This window comes from Tupaia chinensis, unplaced genomic scaffold (genome assembly GCF_000334495.1).
Source record: "Tupaia chinensis unplaced genomic scaffold, TupChi_1.0 Scaffold139072_1, whole genome shotgun sequence".
In the NCBI taxonomy this organism is placed as follows: Eukaryota; Metazoa; Chordata; class Mammalia; order Scandentia; family Tupaiidae; genus Tupaia; species Tupaia belangeri.
In genome coordinates this window covers 834030-852283 of record NW_006198962.1, presented here as the reverse complement: position 1 = coordinate 852283, position 18254 = coordinate 834030, and the positions used below count along the sequence as shown (strand labels likewise).

The window sequence follows — 18254 nt, the reverse complement described above, 5'->3', positions numbered from 1 at the left end:
CTCCCAGAGCATTTTTCCTCTGATGATTTTCCCACCTGGACCCCTACCAGGCACAGTGTCCAGTAAAAGGACGGGGTGGGGTGGTGGTGCAGTAGTAATACAACCAGACCCATTTGGAAAGGTCCTGGGTTCGCATCCCAGGGTCTCTCTACATATACTGGACCCGTGTCCATGACCTGGGTCAGCTGAGATGGGATGGACCTGAAGTGAAGATGGACCTGAAGTGAAGACCCTATCAGAGTACCTCTCACCACTTCCTCCATCCCTCATTCTCACGGAAGAAATTAACTTTTACAGAACGGTGTTGGGACTGAACCAGGTGCCAGGTCCAAACCAAGTGCTGCCCCGCTAGACAACACACGCATGTCTACTTGTTATCACGTAACAGGACCGGAGCACCTCCTCCCTCCGCCACGGGCGAGCAGAGAGCTGAGCCCCGTCTCTGTGGGCAGCTCTTGCCCTCAGAGGCTCAGCCCGTGAGGTCTGGGGCCCACCTGACAGCGAGGATGTGTACAGGCTGGGAACGCTGCAGCCTCTGCCTCGGGGACACCTGTGGCTGAAGGGACCGGGCTCCCGAGGTGGGCGGCTGGCCGCGGGCGTGCTGGCCGTTCTGCAGGAGGGGCACTGTGTCTGACTGCATGCTGCAGGCCGAGTACAAGCTCTCCAGCGACGCATTCATGTCGTTCACCAGAGCCTCCAGGTCCACGTCATCCTCTGCAAGTCACAGAGAAAAGCGAAAGAGAACGTTAGCCACAGCGAGGCCTCCTCACACGCACGTCTTAGTGACCTGGCTGAAGTTTAAACAGCTTTAGATAGTACATAAGGGGAGAAGGGGTCTAATGGAGAGACAGAGAGACATCTGCGAGGAACCAGGGGTATTACATTTACCAAGAGCTACCAACATCCCAGAGGCCTGCATTTGGACCCATATGGGCCAAGAGGGCACAGGAGGAGGAGAGCCGTTGCACAGCTCAGGTCCAGACTGGGCAAATGTCAATCCAGTCCCATGGCCAGACAGTAAAAGGACCAAAGTGCCAATCCATTATTCATACTTACCACAGAATAATGAACATATCACAAGGAAAGCCAGTCAGCTGACAGAACTATTGCTTACAGCTGGGCGGGGCGGGGGGGTGCAGAGGAAGGGTTGGTGGGGAAGGGCTGGTTGACAGAAAATTCACTCCTTTAGAGAGGTGACCAAGTGGGGACTTCAAACAGTTTGTGGAAAAATGGAATCAAAATATGAGTTTATTTTGGTGTAAAATTTTTTTTTGAAATTTACACATAGTTTTTTGGTACATACATCTCCCAAGAGCTTTCTGAAGACTGCTGGGGGAGAAGCCTATAACTCCCAGCTGACCAGGTGTGGCTGTGTGGCCTTAGTGAAAGTCCCATGTGTAAACTCTAAGACTTGGCAAAGATGACAACTGTGGAAAACACCTAAGTGATTTTCTCTCCAGAGAAAACTGACTGCTAAATAAGGGAGGTCAGTTTTGTATTTCCTGAGACCTCAGGGTGTTCACCGTCGGGAAAGAGGACTGTTACACTAGAAGGTGCAAATCTGGGGCTTCAGGAAAGTTCTAGAAGATATGCATCTTGACCATCACTTGTCTCCTTCACTCATATCTAGTGGACATTTAATAGTTGCTTAAACTCTGTAAAACAATTAACAACAGTGCTGTTCTTAGCTCACCATATTAACACTTCAGTATTTCTATCTTTGTGGGCCTTTTACAAATCAATACTGAGTGAAATGCACAGTTCACCACAGTACACTCCAAGGCTAGAGGGTGGCTAAGGGAGCCTGCAGACCTGGTGGTCTTGTGGCAGAACATTCTCTACATTTATAATCAGGAGAAACCCTGGATGAATACAAAGGCTTGTTTCCCTCTCTTCCATCCTGCTTTTGAAATAAAAAACAAATACAAAATTTTGAATTGGGATGAGCACTGTATTTGCTCAGATAATAAAATTATTATACTTGTGGTTATCTGACTTTATTTCTACTTTGCTAAATTGTAACATGGACCAAAAATTCAATCTTCCAAATAGAGGTGTTTTTTTTTTTTTTTTTTTGCTACTGTTCTTTTTTTGTTTTGTTTTTAGTTTAATTTAGTTTGATTTTGTTTATTTTTGTTTTCTTTTTCCCCATAGGGCACGTATGCTTGAGTATGGAAGAGAGGAGGAGACTGAGAAATAGCCTCCCAAGGGGATGGCCACACCACAATCTGTTCTCTTCTATTTCCTCTGGGATTTTGGACACACACGTCTGGCATGATTTTCAAGTCACTGGGTATGGGACTTGAACCACAGGCAGCCACTGGGGCATCTACTACATGCTGGTCCCTCAAACAGAGGTTTCAAGGAACTGATTCTAGGGTCAGTAGGTGGTTAGAGGTTAAGGTACTGGGCCGATTACACGGCTGAGTCCCAGACCTGGTGGCTTGAAATTCTCACCTCTCTCTCTCTGGAGCGTGCACACACCCTATAGCAAAAATTGAAAGAAAAAGAAATGAAATAAATAAAGAGCTAATTCTAAAGAATCCACTGGATCAAGTTTTGCCAACATTACTATATGAAAATATGACCACAATCACATTCGGTTCGTCACACAATTCCGTACAGTGTGTATTTCCTCAGCTAGTCTGTTTCAGAGAGGACTCTGCCTCTTCTACGTGTGTCACCACCTACTCAATTCTCTTGTGGTCCCACGAATCTAAGTGGATCAATCACCTCTGTCTGTCAAAGGCTTTCTGCCAGGTAACATAAGTGGGAAAATCAGGCCCACAGAAACTTCTGGAATGAATGTTCAGATTAAATGTCTATTTGATGCTGAAATATCTTCTATGAGGCTGCCCTCTGAGTGGAATACTAGAAGGGGAAAGGAAGATGATTTTATGTAATAAATTTTATTTCACACCGATTTATAATAGTTACTACACAAATATGGGTCAAACAACATGGGTGTCAGTCAAGATACTAAAACAGTTTCCTTTCTTAAATAACCCAGTTCCACACTGGACATTCACTTTGCCCCAAATGTTGGGAGCAGCCCACCTGATCTCAAATTCATCTCTCACCTATGACTAGCTTCACTATCATTAACAAACGGAGGCTAGTTTTGTTCTAAAATAAATTCGGAAAAAATGAATTTGCATTAGGTTGATAAACTATAAAAAAGAGAATGTCTTCCATAAAAAAGTGTGAGGACCAGGAAAAGACAAGCAGGACAAGGACGCAAGTGAACCGAGGACTAAACGCCTCTTCCTAATTACCACGGTGACTCCCTCAATGCCTGGTTTATAGCACCATCTAGTGTCTTCTCCACATTAATTAGAGAGTAGAGGCAACGTGGGATTTGCTTTCCTCAATCATCATCCCTCCCTGCCCAGGGCACTTCCTCTCCTTTCCGGCTCTACAACTCGCTACCTTTGTGGCTGAGGTAGGGGGAAACGCCCCAGAAGGCAAGAGGAATTCCAGGTCTCTTGAGAAGGAATCATAGTGCACCCCCCCCAAAAAACAAAAAAACATACAAAAAAAGCAAAAAAACCACTTGGACACCTGGCTAGTGAGAGAGATTTTAGCAATTGCTGGCCCCTCTGCCCCGTGTATTTTGAAAACCACACCAGCAACGCCAAGGGTGTGAGAGGTGCAGAATGGTGTCAGGTCTGCTGGGACAGATGTCAGACTTTGTTCATTTTGGCCTAAACCGTTACTAAACCTTTCCCCAGGCTCTGGGACACAGGTGGGAAAAGACACTTATGTCCCCTCACACAGGGTCAAAGACATAGGTGCTGCTACTTGGTCATAAGGGCTCAGTGTGTAAAAAGGATGAGAAGTGACATTTAAAAAACGACCTCACTTAGGCTCGACATCACCTCAACAAAGGAAAGAGTCACACATTCTCGTCACATCATCCGGGTCTATTCTGATCCCAGGAAGTTCTTTCAGATAGTTAAAAATAAACATACGCTACTTTATTTCTGTATTTGAGACTTGTCATTTTATAGCAGTGACACAAAAATTAGGAAAAATCTATTGGAAGAGTATGACTCTGGGCCGTGGGCATGCTTGCACTCTTCTGCCAGGGTTTTCTCAAATAATGCTGGCATAGTGGTTACACCACTGGACTCCAACATAGGGGTCTGTGGTTCGGGTCTCAGACCTGATGGCTTGAAAATCACTCCAGGCACATGTGCATGCATGTCCAAGATGCTGGGAGGAAAAAGGAGAAGGGATTACAGCATGGCCATCCCCCAGGGAGGTGATTTCTCACTTTCCTGTTTACTGTATCTGTCTGTCTGTCTGTCTCTCTATCTCTGGTGAATGTACACACCCTAGGGCAAAAAACCTCTTAAAAAAAAATGAAACACATCTCAAAGAAGCAGAAAAACAATGACAACAAAACCCCCTAAGTACTGAAAGAAAAATAAATAAAAATTAGAACTTCCTCTCCTTTCCGGCTCTACAACTCGCTACCTTTGTGGCTGAGGTAGGGGGAAACGCCCCAGAAGGCAAGAGGAATTCCAGGTCTCTTGAGAAGGAATCATAGTGCACCCCCCCCAAAAAACAAAAAAACATACAAAAAAAGCAAAAAAACCACTTGGACACCTGGCTAGTGAGAGAGATTTTAGCAATTGCTGGCCCCTCTGCCCCGTGTATTTTGAAAACCACACCAGCAACGCCAAGGGTGTGAGAGGTGCAGAATGGTGTCAGGTCTGCTGGGACAGATGTCAGACTTTGTTCATTTTGGCCTAAACCGTTACTAAACCTTTCCCCAGGCTCTGGGACACAGGTGGGAAAAGACACTTATGTCCCCTCACACAGGGTCAAAGACATAGGTGCTGCTACTTGGTCATAAGGGCTCAGTGTGTAAAAAGGATGAGAAGTGACATTTAAAAAACGACCTCACTTAGGCTCGACATCACCTCAACAAAGGAAAGAGTCACACATTCTCGTCACATCATCCGGGTCTATTCTGATCCCAGGAAGTTCTTTCAGATAGTTAAAAATAAACATACGCTACTTTATTTCTGTATTTGAGACTTGTCATTTTATAGCAGTGACACAAAAATTAGGAAAAATCTATTGGAAGAGTATGACTCTGGGCCGTGGGCATGCTTGCACTCTTCTGCCAGGGTTTTCTCAAATAATGCTGGCATAGTGGTTACACCACTGGACTCCAACATAGGGGTCTGTGGTTCGGGTCTCAGACCTGATGGCTTGAAAATCACTCCAGGCACATGTGCATGCATGTCCAAGATGCTGGGAGGAAAAAGGAGAAGGGATTACAGCATGGCCATCCCCCAGGGAGGTGATTTCTCACTTTCCTGTTTACTGTATCTGTCTGTCTGTCTGTCTCTCTATCTCTGGTGAATGTACACACCCTAGGGCAAAAAACCTCTTAAAAAAAAATGAAACACATCTCAAAGAAGCAGAAAAACAATGACAACAAAACCCCCTAAGTACTGAAAGAAAAATAAATAAAAATTAGAGCATAAATAAATAAAATTGAGAATAAAAGAATAAAAAAAAGAAGAAACAAAAAGCTAGTTCTTAGAGGATAACCAAAATTGACACATCACTAGCTAGACCATGAAAATGAAAGAACCCAGATAAATAAAACCAGTAATGAAAAAGGCAATATTACAACAGATACACAGAAACACAAAAGATTGTGAGGCTACAACAACCGATTACGTGCCAACAAGTTAGAAAACAGAGATGAAATGGACAAATTTCCGGACACATACAATATATCGAGATTGACCAGAAAGAAACAGAAAGCCTGAATAATAACAAGTAATGAAATTCAACCAATGATAAACCGTCTCCCTAAAAGGAAAAGCCCAGGTCTCAAGGCTTCACTTCTGAATTTTATAAAACCTTTCATTTTTACGTTTTTGCCACAGGTGTGCACACTTGCTGGAAATAGAGGCAGTGAGAGGGAAAATGAGAATTTACTCACTGGGGGGATGGCCATGCTGCAATCACTTCTCTTCCTTTCTCCTCCTGGGACTTTGGGGATGTATGCACATGTGCCTGGTATAATTTTCAAGTCACCAGTTCTGGGACCCAAACCATGGTTGGCCATGTGGAAGTCCAGTGCTTTAACCACCCTGCCCTCTGCTGGACCCTCTACAAAACTTCTGAAGAAGATTTAATCCCAACTTTCCTCAAACTATTTATAAAAATCCACATGGAAAGAACCTTCCCAAAGACGTACCACGAAGCCTCCATCAGCTTGATAACAAAAGTAGACAAGGGCATAACGAAAACAGAAACTACGGGCCAACATTTCTAATGAATACAGAAGCAAAAATTCTCAACAAAATACTACCAAATTGAATTCAACAGCACATTAAAAAGATTATACACCATGACCAAGTAGGTTTTATCCCAGGGATGCAAGGATGGTTCAACATATGCAGAATAATAAGGGGCCAGCAGGTGGCACAGAGGTTAAGGCACTGGATCCCACATAGGTGACTAAATGGTTCAAGCTCTGGACCCAGCAGCTTGAAAATCACACCAGGAACTAGTGCATGAGTGCCCAAAATTCTGAGAGGAGATTGAAAGAGAAGGGACTGTAGCATGGTTATTCCCCTGGGGGTGATTTCTCACTGCACGTGTACCCTATAGCACAAAACAAACCCCCCAAAACAAAGAAAGTCGTAAATATTATACATCCCATTAACAGAAGGAAATATAAAAAAACACATTATCATATCAATTGATGTAGAAAAAAGCACTTGATAAAAATCTAACATCTCTTCATGATTAAAACTCTCAACAAAATAGGTATAGAGGGACATATTTCAACAGAATAAAAGCCATATATGACAAACCCACAGCTAATAGTACACTGAATGGTGAAAAGCTGAAAGTTTTCCCACTAACAACTAAAAGAAGACAAGATTCTCCACTTTCTCTACTCCTTTTTCAACGCAGTACTGGAAGTCCTAGCCAATGCAAATCAGACAAAAGGGCAAAATAAAAGGCATTCAAACAGCAAAGGAAGAGGTGAAATTGTCCCTATTTGCAGACAACGTGACTTTATAACTAGGAAATCCTATAGAATCCACAAAAAAGTCCTATAAGTGATAAATGAATTCAGTTAAGTGGCAGGATACAAAATGATTACAGAAAAGTCTGTAGCATGTTTATATAAACAATGAACAGACTGAGCAGAACTGAAAAAAGCAATTCCATTTATAATAGCCACACAGAAAAATAATATAACTAAGAATAAACCTAACCAAATGGGGGAAAGTATTTCCAAACTATGTTTCTGTTAAGCAAATGATAATTAGAATAATTAAGGAACTCACGCAGCTTACCCACAAAAAATTAATGATCCAATTTTAAAAATTGGACAAACGGGCTGAAAGATAACTCTTAAAGGAAGATTTGTGAATGGTCAAAAAGAACATGAAAAATAATTAGCATCTCTTATCATAAGGGAAATACAAATCAAAATCACATTGAGACCTAATCCTAGTCAGAATGGCTAGATGATCAAAAAAGCAAAGAATGACAAGCGCTGGTGAGGCTGTAATGAAAAGGGAACCCCCTTCTACTGCTGGTGAAAATTTAAATTGGTATAGCTGCTGTGGAAAACAATATGTAGGTTCCTCAAATTTTTACAAATAGATCGTGACCCAGTAATTCTACTCCTTGGTATTTACCCAAAGGACAGGCCAACAGACAGGAAGACACTTGTACATCTATGTTTACTGCAACATTATTCATCGTTGCTAAGAAATGAAATCAACCTAAGTGCCCAACAACTGATAACTGGACAGAGAAACTCTGTCGTTTGATACAAAGTGGAAGAATATAGGAGATTTAATGCAAAGTGAAATAAAGCGAGACTATGAAAAACAACATTGTATTTCCCTGAATGTACACTGAACATCTGAGCTCTATGAAAGAAATGGAAAGATTCAAACACATAATAATAGAGGGGGAAAGAATAGATACCAAAGTCTACATGGGAGAGAGGTGAGGTGTGAGGGGTGGGTGGAAGGGACTCCTTAACCAAGTATTTATCAGATAAAAGAACGTAAGTTTCTCAGCTGAAAATGAGGAATATGGTAATAACCTTGATTTGATTATCACAGCCTACATGCAGGCTTTGTAAAGCCATCTTGTATGCCATAAAGATGTACAACAATTCAATGTAAATATATTATAAAATAAAATAAAATTGGAGGGAAAAAAGAAAATGCACTTGAGGGCCAACCCCATAGTGCAGTGGTTAAGCACTGTATAAACCCAGATCTCACATGGCCTACTATAGTTCAAAAAGTCCAATCTTGGGGACTTAAAAAACACATGTGGTGTGTCTACATGTGTGCCAAAATTCTGACAGGATGGAGAAGTGGAGGAAAAGGATATTTCCGTGTGACTCTTCCCCATTATGGGATGTTTTCTCCCCCACCCCCATTTCTCCATGGCAAATACATGTGCACTCTAGCAATTAAAAAAAAGATCATATATTTAAATCTGAGAACAGGTAGCTTAAGGAACTGGCTTTTGGGGCCAGCAGATGGCATAGTGGTTATGTTGCTGGACTCCAACATGGCTGACCGCGGTTCGAGCCCGGACATGGTGGCTTCAAAATCATGCTGGGTGTGTGTGCATGCATGCCCAACATCCCAGGAGGAGAATGGAGAAGGGACTGGGGAGTGGTCATCCACCCTGGGGGTGATTTCTCATTTTACTTCTTACTGTCTCTGTCTCTCTCTTCAGTGAGCACACATACCCACAGGAAAACCTCTAAAAAAAAGGAACTAAAAAATTTCATCATTTTAGAAAATGTTTTTTGTTAATTAGCAACAACTGGACCAACAATCCAGTTTTTGGTACAACCCAAAAGGGGAAGGAAACACAAACAAATCCGTTAGACCTCAATGCTCTTAATGAAAGAATGCAATGGAAAATTTAATTTATTAATAATCAATTATTAATATCTTGATGGGACCAATAGATGGCATAGCAGTTATGTCACTGGACTCACACATGGCCTACCGCAGTTTGAGTCCTGGACCCATTGGTTACAAAATCACGCTCGATGCTGCCCAAGATCCCAGGAGGAGAACAGACAAGAGATTAACAGTGTGACTATCCCCCACGATTTTTCACTTTCTGTCTCTCTGGAGAGTGCACATGCCCTATATAACAAAGATCTCTTCACAAAAGAGAAAATCTTGAATTAGATGAAAAAAATAAGATACAGACTAGTTTTACTTTTCTTTCTTTCTTTTTTTTTTTTTAAGTAAAAGCAGGTTTTAGCAGAGACTGAAGAGACAAGAGCATATACCTGTGTTCACAACAACCAAAAGATAGCAACACTCCCAGGGTCCCTCAATGAATGAATGGGCGAAGAAACTGTGGTATATACACACAATTTACTATTATCCAGCATCAGAAAGGAGGGGGCTTCTGACACATGGAGCTTTGACATGGATGAACCTTGAGGACATCTCACGATAAAATGGACCAGTCACAGAAGGGTAAATATTATTATGATCCCTACATGAGGAATCCAGCCAAGTTCATAGACTGAAAGTAGAATGGGGCAGGGGGCAGAGGTAGGGGTGGAGGCAGCATGGAATTGTTTGATGGAAACAAGAGTTTTGGTTTTGCAAAATAACAAGCACTCTGTGGATGGATGGTAGTGATAGATCCACAACCATGTGAATGTTGTTAATGCCACTAAACTTAAAAAAGGATAAGATGGCACATTTTATGATGTGCATTTTCCCGCATTTAAAAAATAATAACAAATCCAAGCAGTTTTGGGGGTTAGACTGGCACAGCGGTAACATGACTTAGACCCATCAGGGACATCCTGGGCCACATCTGGGACTTCTCTCTACACACGTGTGCTCACGATCTAGGCTGGCTAGAGCTGGGTGTGGATCATGGCATGAAGACCCTTTTGGGGTGCCTCTGACTTCCTCTCATAAAAGATACAGACTTTTAAGTTTATTTAAAATTTAAAAAGCCATTTTGGACTGTTTAATATTCTCCTGTAGGCAAGCAGGATCTCTGTCGAGCAAATCCATTAATACTTGGGACCTAAGGAAAGCCCTGCCTGACCCATGCCTGGATGAAGCTCACATTCGACAACAGCTTAAACTTCTCACCCATGCTGACCCTGTCTGCCTCTTGCATTGCCCCTCCTGGTGGGTGGATGATCAGTCTTACTTGAAGCCCAGATACTGCTCAGGTTCAGCCAATACCAGGGGGTGGGGGGTTGTTCTTCTCAGAACAACTTCATAACTGGCAAGAAGCTCCCCTCACACCACTCCTCTTCATCTTTGACTGAGCCAGCAAGCCCAGGAAATCTAGCATCCTCCATTGTTGAGATAAAGCGAGCCAGGCTGGCCAGGAGAGGACTGGATTCCCTCAAGTCAGATGGCAATGTGGCCAGGGAGGCCAGTGGCGACACAGGTCTATTGTGGAAAAGAGTCAAGGTCACTTCCAGAAAAAAAAAATTCTCAATCTTAAGACCTGGGCCTGGTCAGGAGGCAAAATAAGATTAGGGAAACCCCCCAGGCCTTGGAGGCTAAGGAGGTTCAACACAGAGGCTGAAGACAGTGCCAGAAAATCTGGGGCAGGCTTTGGCCGTTAGCCCACAGGTGACCCGAGCAGGCTGGTGTGTTCTAGAACCAGGACAAAGCTGTCTACTTCCTGACTATGCTGTACTAAGCATGGGTTCCTCTTCCTAACAAAAATAAGAATTTTCATGACAAACTCATAAGGTTTTCCACCCATCCTCTGGACTGTGGCAGGCAGTTGGTTTAAACTGTTCATCTTTAATGGCTAGTGCAGTGCTCCACCATCAACGCAGGCTCGAGAAACAGAATTCAGAAAATGGTAGAAAGCCTCTGCACCCTTGCAGGCAGCTGGGCCAACAGCCCTTCACCCATTTCCCCAGGGTGACTAGGGGCAAAGGTTAAAGTCTAGGGCAAATTTCAGAATCAACTGTGGCTCTCCTGGTGGCCAGGCAACTCCACTAGTAACCCTACCACCACCACCACCGCCATCCCTCCCCCCACATACACTCACAGTAAGATAATGATTAATCACTCTGTACTTTGAGTCCAGTGAGATTGTTTTTTAAAAAAAAATCTATGTTTTAGGGAATTGTACAATAAAGAAAATAAGGAAAGTCACACATTTTACTCAATGACGTCATTAAAGTGTACGATCAGACAACTAACATTCGGCATGTTCAGTGGGCGTTACCTAGGAAAGCATGGAACGTATCCTTCCTTCTTGGATTTTATCCACCTGGTTGTAAGGAAGTAGAGGACACTGACAAATCTCTGCAGGTCCTCTCAGACTGTTTATATTCTGCACCTTGGAGCCTATACAATTCAGAAATGGCATTTTCTGCTACCAAAAGATTACAGCTTGCCAAGCAAGGATTGAGGACCTACACTCCAATAACATTCTAAAAGCACAGATTAAACTATGTCATTTCTATTTGTGCTACTAGAAGACAGTTGGGTGGGGGTGGGGGAAGGGAGAAAAGTCACATACCCACCAAATATCACTCGCAAAGGCAAAAGATTAGCTGCTTCCTTCTCAAGTCTTCTACCTGTTTCTTCTCAGTCTTCTGATGTCAATTCCTTATTTTGACACCATGAATGTAACAGAAGCGGGGGTCTACTACAAACTAGATAATAACTTGCCATTCAGGAAGGTTCTCATTTTCCGGCAACCCTACAAATATGAGTCCGAGAAAACTGGAATTGAGAGGCAAAATCTAGGTCATGAAACAAGTCTATCGCTCACTAGCACCATACTTACAAAAAGGACTTCTTTTCAAGGTAAATTAGACACCAGGGAAATCTTTATTACCATATTCCATGCTAATGCTTTACGATTCCATGAATTTAACTCCATAAATTTTAAAATCCATTCATTTAACCAATATTTTTCTTCATTAGACAAATATTTACTGAGCAGCGACGACATGGCCAACATTGCTACAAGTATTGGAGATACAGATATTAATGAATCAGACAACAACTCCTGTCACCTACATAGAATGAGGTTTTAAGCAATAAGCTTTGGGAAAGGATTACAGTGCTAAACATAAAGTAGCAAGGAGGGATGTGAAACTTCTTTTATGGCTTCTGAAGAACAATCCTTTCTATGAAGAAGCTACAACTGGCCCCAGTATGGTAGCAATTCATGGAGAGACAAGGAAGTGGATATACCCTTTAGAACAGCAAGAGAGGGCTCCCAACTAAAAGGGGTCACCATAAACCAATGGGAAGGATCTCAAGACAGCATTTTGCAGGACAGGTTAGGAATCAGTAGAAGTGCAAGGACAGAGCACAGTTTGTATCCTCAGGTGAAGAGAACCTTGGCAGAGTTTGGAGTTCCCAGTTTATAAAAGTACCACAGAGGCCAGAAATTCTACCATGGTTACACTCACTGCCCGGCAGAGAGGAGAGTCTAAAATAAAATCTCTGTTTACTGGGAGGACAGTCAACGAGAGGGCATTCAGCTCTACGAAGAGCCTAAATTCCAAGGCATCGGGATGAAGAAAGTCAGCCCAGAGCAGTACCAGGCAATTCCAAGAAATGGCATCGCTCCCAAAACTGAAATGCCCAGGAGACAAGAGCCAGCTTTTCAAGACGTGATGAAAATGCAGTTTAACTGGAAAGACGGGACGTTCAGTATGAGGCACAAAAGCGGCATAAGCTAGAGCTGTCCCTCTCAAACTTGCCTGGCGTGTGAAACAGGTTCCTGGGACACACCTGCACTGTCAGTTCCAGTCTGTGGGGATGGGCCAGAAAACAAACATATCTCCTGCAACGGTCTCAAGGTTTGTGACCCTCCCCGTCCCCAAAGTCATTTTTTAACATCTTAAACCTCAAGGTGATGGTAAGAGGAGGTGCGGGTCTTTGGGGGGTGATCAGGTCATGCGAGTAGAGTCCTCATGATGGGATTAGTGGCTTTATAAAAGAGATGGATTGATCCTCCCTTTTCTACCATGTGAGGACACAGAAAGATGTTTTATTCTGATTTCTATAAACCAAAATGCAGACCCTCTCCAGACATTGAGTCTTCCAAGGCCTTGATCCTGGACTTTGGGCCTCCAGAACTGTGAGACGTACTTTTCTGTTGTTCCTAACCCGCCCAGTTTACGGTATTTTGTTATAACAACCTGAATGGACTAAGAGAGTTTCTAGTTAAGTGCCTGTTATTTTTACAATAATTATTAGGTTGTAAAAAAGTCAGGATATATTTTTGCATAGAAAAATATATTAAAATAACGTCATGTCTTTTCTGCTGACCCAATATTTTTCAGTCATAAGAAATCAAAACACAAGTATAATTGGCACCTCCCAAAACAACAGTCCAGACCAACTTAGAGATGCTCCCAGGGGAGTCTCTTTCAGAATCTGGGTTCTGATGGACACTTACTTGGGTAGAGAAAACATAAGGGGAGAGATGAGACTTGTGAGACATATGATTTTCGGTCTCTTTCTACAAAACTCTGCAATTACTAATGGTGACGAGGAACAACCGTTACCCTTTTCTGAGCACCTACAAGGTAAGGTGCCATATTCTATGCCAGGCACATCTCCTAGCTCAAGCTGTTTCTCCTGCTCTTTTTAATCTTCCTACCAAAGCAGCTAAGGAAGCACTTTTACACCTTTTAGATGGAGAAAGTAGCAGAGCCACTCAGCTACCAAGATAAAGAGGAACCTACACGATTCCACAGTTGAACATACTGCTTTCCTCTCACATTTTAACAATTTTTTAGTTTCTTTCTCACTAGTTAATACAACTATTCTCTATTTGCATACCTTCCTTTGCACTGAGGTTGAGATGGTAAAAGACTGGCGCTGGGCAGCAGGTGGTATGGAGGTTAAGGCTCTGGAACTCACATGGCTGAGTATGTGGACTGAGTTCTATACACGGTGGCTGGAAAATCACACTGAGTGCGTGTGCGTGCATGCCCAAAGTCCTGAGAGCAGACTAGAGGAGACAGGACTGTGGCTTGGCCATCCCTCCAGGGAGTGAGTTCTCAGCACCCCCACCTCTGGCGAGCACACAAGCACTACATTCGAAGAAGAAAGAAGAAGAAAAGGTTGGAGCTGCATGCTCTCTCACCTTTGCTTCATCACCTAACCTGGAATCTGGCACATAGTAGGTACTCAGGAAATGTTAGTTGAATAAGTGGCAAATGGACTCATCAGCCCCCATCAATCAAACTGTATATTTTCCAGAAAGACACATGTCCAGGAAGAGTTCCCAACTCAATAGAGGTGGCGGTATCTCTAGTCTTCTCGTTTCTTGGAAAAATACCCACAGGGTAGGCCAGCAGGTGGCTAAATGCCAGTTTGTCTAATTCCAAAAAGGGATGGCACCTGTCCCAAAGGAAAACTGTTTTTGTTTTTGTTTGTTTGTTTGTTTTTTGGAGAGGTTTTAGCTATAGGGCACGTGCGCTTGCCAGAAAGACATAGAGAAACAGAGAGACAGAAAGCAAGAAATCACCCCCCGGGGGGATGGCCACGCTGCAATTCCTTCTACTCCATTCTCCTCTCGAGATCTTGGGCATGCACGTACACACGTGAGTTTAAGCCACCAGGTCCAGGATCTGAACCAGTCAACTACATGGGAGTTCAGTGACATAGTCATTACGCTAACTGCTGGTCCCCTAAAAGAGGACTGTTACAGGCCCAAGAACTTGTTTGCAGGATGCATTCCCCAGCAGGTCAGATTCATGCCTTTGTGAGTCTGAGCATGCCAGGCCTCCCTGCTTGTCCCAGACTCACAGGAGCAACACCCAACAATTCTGCTCTACAGCGAGCCTCCATGCTTCCTCCTGACTGCTGGCTTGCCCATCTCAGCACAGGTCCCCTCCAGGAAGTAAGGGCAAGACAACCCTTGCCTCAGACATCTCCAATCTGGAAAACTCTGCTCCCCTGCATGCTCTCTCCTGTCTCTCGTGCCCAGGGCTTTCACCTCTTTTCACTTTTTTTAATTGCCAGAGGGCACATGGGCTTGCTAATGGGAGGAGGGAGGGACAGAGAGGGAGAAAGCACCCTCCCAATGGGGCGTGGTCATGTCATAATCCCTCCTCCTCCATTTCTCTATTCTGTTGGCATTTGGGATACACACATGTGCCTTCGTGTGTTTTTTAAGCTGCCATGCCAGGTTTCGAATCATTATGGGGCCAGCCCCCTTTCAATTCTTAAATCAGCCATGACTACAACTCCACGCCATGAGGATTCTTCACATGAAGACGACACTTCACATATCACTGCCTTCTCATCTCTCCCACCTGGGATCTAAAAACTGGCAAATGTGGGGCTGGAGGGTGATGCCGTGACGACACTGCAAGACTGTCTCACAGGGGACGTTTCTCGGTCTGCCTCTGGAGACAACACTGAGTGCGCGTTAAGACCAGCATTAAGACCTGACTGGCGGTGCTGTCACTCTGTCTCATGGAAGAAATAAAACAAATAAATGAACTTTAGATAAATAAAATGACAATCTGCCATCCCTCTAGGTGACAGCAGCAGGGCATTATGTAAGATCAGTCTCTCATACCCCCAGCACAGACCAGAATGGTGCATGGGAAGGCAGTGCCGGCCAGGGCATGGGGCACAGTGGGGGAAGGGCTCCATTTGCACAAGGCAGGTGACAAGAAGGTGCACTGTACAAGTCATTTATCCACTGCTCTCGTCTCAAAGGAGCACAGATGCACTCAGCACTCAGCAGAGCTGAAGTCAGTGTTAGTACACAGAATTCCTTGTCCAGGGCCAGCTGGTGGCGTGGTGGCTAAGGCAGCTGGAGCCCACATGGCCAACTGCACAGTTCAAGGCCCGAATCCAAAGGCCTGAAATATGTACTGGACATGTGTGTGTGTGTGTCCATGTCCTCCTGAAAGGGGGGAAGAGATGGAGACAGTGAGGAGTACTTCCTCACATTCCCTTTCACTGCCTCATTAAAAAAGATGAAAATTCTCGTCTGCTCTATTAAATGCTATATATGCTAGTCGAAGGGATTAACACAGCTAGAGACGGGGGTAGTAGGGCAAGAACGCAACGCTATGCAGAATACCACACAGCAGCCCGTACGCCTTACACCATTACCCATGAACTAAAGCTATTGTTCCCAGTTCACAGATGAGAAAACCAAGGTTAAATGGAGTGAAAACACACGCCTGGCATCGCACAGCTACTGACGGAACCTTGATTCCTACTCTGGTTTAACTTCAAATCCAACATTCTTTCACCTACAGATGACAAACTGGTAATAACGAAACAAAAATGTGATTCCTGAGGCTGGAGAAACCTAGAAATAGCAAGATGGACACGTACTTGGCATACATAAAACAGAGTGAAGTGTGATTAGTTCTGGGGAAAAGTGAAAAGCCACAGGGACCTGCAAAGGACAAGCAGCACAGGGGAGCAGGGCAGGCAGAGGCATCTGAGCCGGGGCCGAAGGATGAGGAGAATTAAGTACACAGAAGAGGGTGAAGTTATTACAGTTGCGGGGCTCTGCATGGACAAAGCAGGAAAAGACTAAACTAAATGCAAGGGGCTGGCCTCATAGCACAGGGTGAAGCACTGTGCATCGGGAGCTGGACCCCACATGACTGAATGCAATTCGAATCCTGCCCCCGCCAACTTGAGAAACAGGTTGGTGCTCAAAATCCCGACAGGATGGAGAAATTAAAGAGAAGGAATTGTGGTATCACCAATCCCCTTTGGGAGGTGTTTTTCTCCCTCTCTTTGGCAAGTAGTCATGCCCTCTGGCAATCAATCAATCATTCAATGGCAGGATCCAGAAAGGCAAGTGGTCTACAGGTGATGCGTGTGGTTATGACCAAGAAGGAGCTAGGAGGTAGAGTGAGGCCTTAAATCAGACCCCTGAATCCCATCCTCAGAAAAACGGAATGGTGTGTCCAGACTGAGCTTCAAGAAGAGAACTCTGGGGGCCAGGCAGAGGCGCAGTGATAAAACAACAGGACCCACACAGGAAAGATCCTAGGTTCTCGACCTCGGACTTGCCTGAGAACTTGGGGCACGTAGACACGGGCCTTTGATCTGGGCCGGATGAGAGATGAGGGGGGTTGCAACATGAAGACCCCATTAAGGGTTTCTCTCTCTCATGGAAGAAATGAAAACACTAGAAAATTCCAGGCCCAGCTGTGGTAGTACAGGCTGTAGGGGTGCGGCTGCACAATGCTGGCGGGCATTTGGGAGGGTTCTAGGTTACATCTGGGGTCTAACTCAGCACACCGGGCGCACTTGGGGGCCTGGCTGGCCCAAGGTTTGTAAGAGGATGGTAGTGTGAAGATCACATTGACGGTGCCTTCCTTTGCCCATCTGTCTCTTTCTCTGAAAATAAATACACTTTTTTTTTGAAGACTTATTTTATTTAACTTCATTTATTATTATCATTATTATTTTCCAGTTTGATCAGAGAGAGAGTGAGAGAGGGGGGGAAGTGAGAAAGCAAGCCACCAGGTCCGAGACTTGAACCGTGGTCGGCCATGTGGGAGTCCAATGCCTTTAACTACCATGCCACTTGCCAGCCCCAATAAATACACTTTAAAAAAAAAAAAAGAATAAAGGAAAAGAAAGAAGCAGCAGCTCTAGCAACCACACCAGGAGTGACCAGAAGTGCAGGCGGTGAGAAGACACAGGGCACTGGGAAGAGAAGCTATGAGAGCACGCGAGTATACCAGGGGACCCCGCCGGCCGTCTGCGGCCGCTGAACACAGACTAGCTCATCCACATATGGACCAGAAGCGGCGCGGGGGACCCAAAAGCTTAATCATTACGTGTCTGCAACACCAGGGAGAGCTGGCCCTGCCAGCATCTGCTGCCATGGGAGGGAGGAGGCCGGTGACAGGAAGTGTCCAATCAGGCAAACTGCCTTTATCTCTGAGATCACCCCCTGCTTCGAATAATCCAGGAGGCTTAGTTCAGTCATCACAGAGAACCAGTGACACTGGGAAATGCCCATGTGTTCTGAGGTAGGTAAAACCATTTTGCTATGACACGGGAACCGAGCTGGCCCTCCATCAGCAGTTGGGGTACAAGGAGGTTAGCCCCCAACAGGAAGCTTGACTTGTGCATAGGTGCTTTTAACCCTGTAACTTGCGAGGAGATTAGGAGTTTGCAGGGTGGAAACATTTAACACTGGATTTCAGGAGCTAGAGTAACCTTGCTTTCTACGTAGGGGAACTCTAAAGACACTCT

At 44.4% G+C, this 18254-nt stretch overlaps 1 protein-coding gene across 5 annotated transcripts in view; it reads right to left on the bottom strand.

The window, feature by feature from the left end:
* Positions 1–18254, bottom strand: part of GRB10 (growth factor receptor bound protein 10) — a 203241-nt gene that overhangs the window by 72084 nt on the left and 112903 nt on the right. For all 5 annotated transcript variants that reach the window (XM_006161791.3, XM_027765631.1, XM_006161792.3 and 2 more), the window contains one exon: positions 495–714. In XM_006161791.3, coding sequence (XP_006161853.1) covers positions 495–714 — 220 coding nt within the window. The remainder of the gene's footprint in view (positions 1–494; positions 715–18254) is intronic.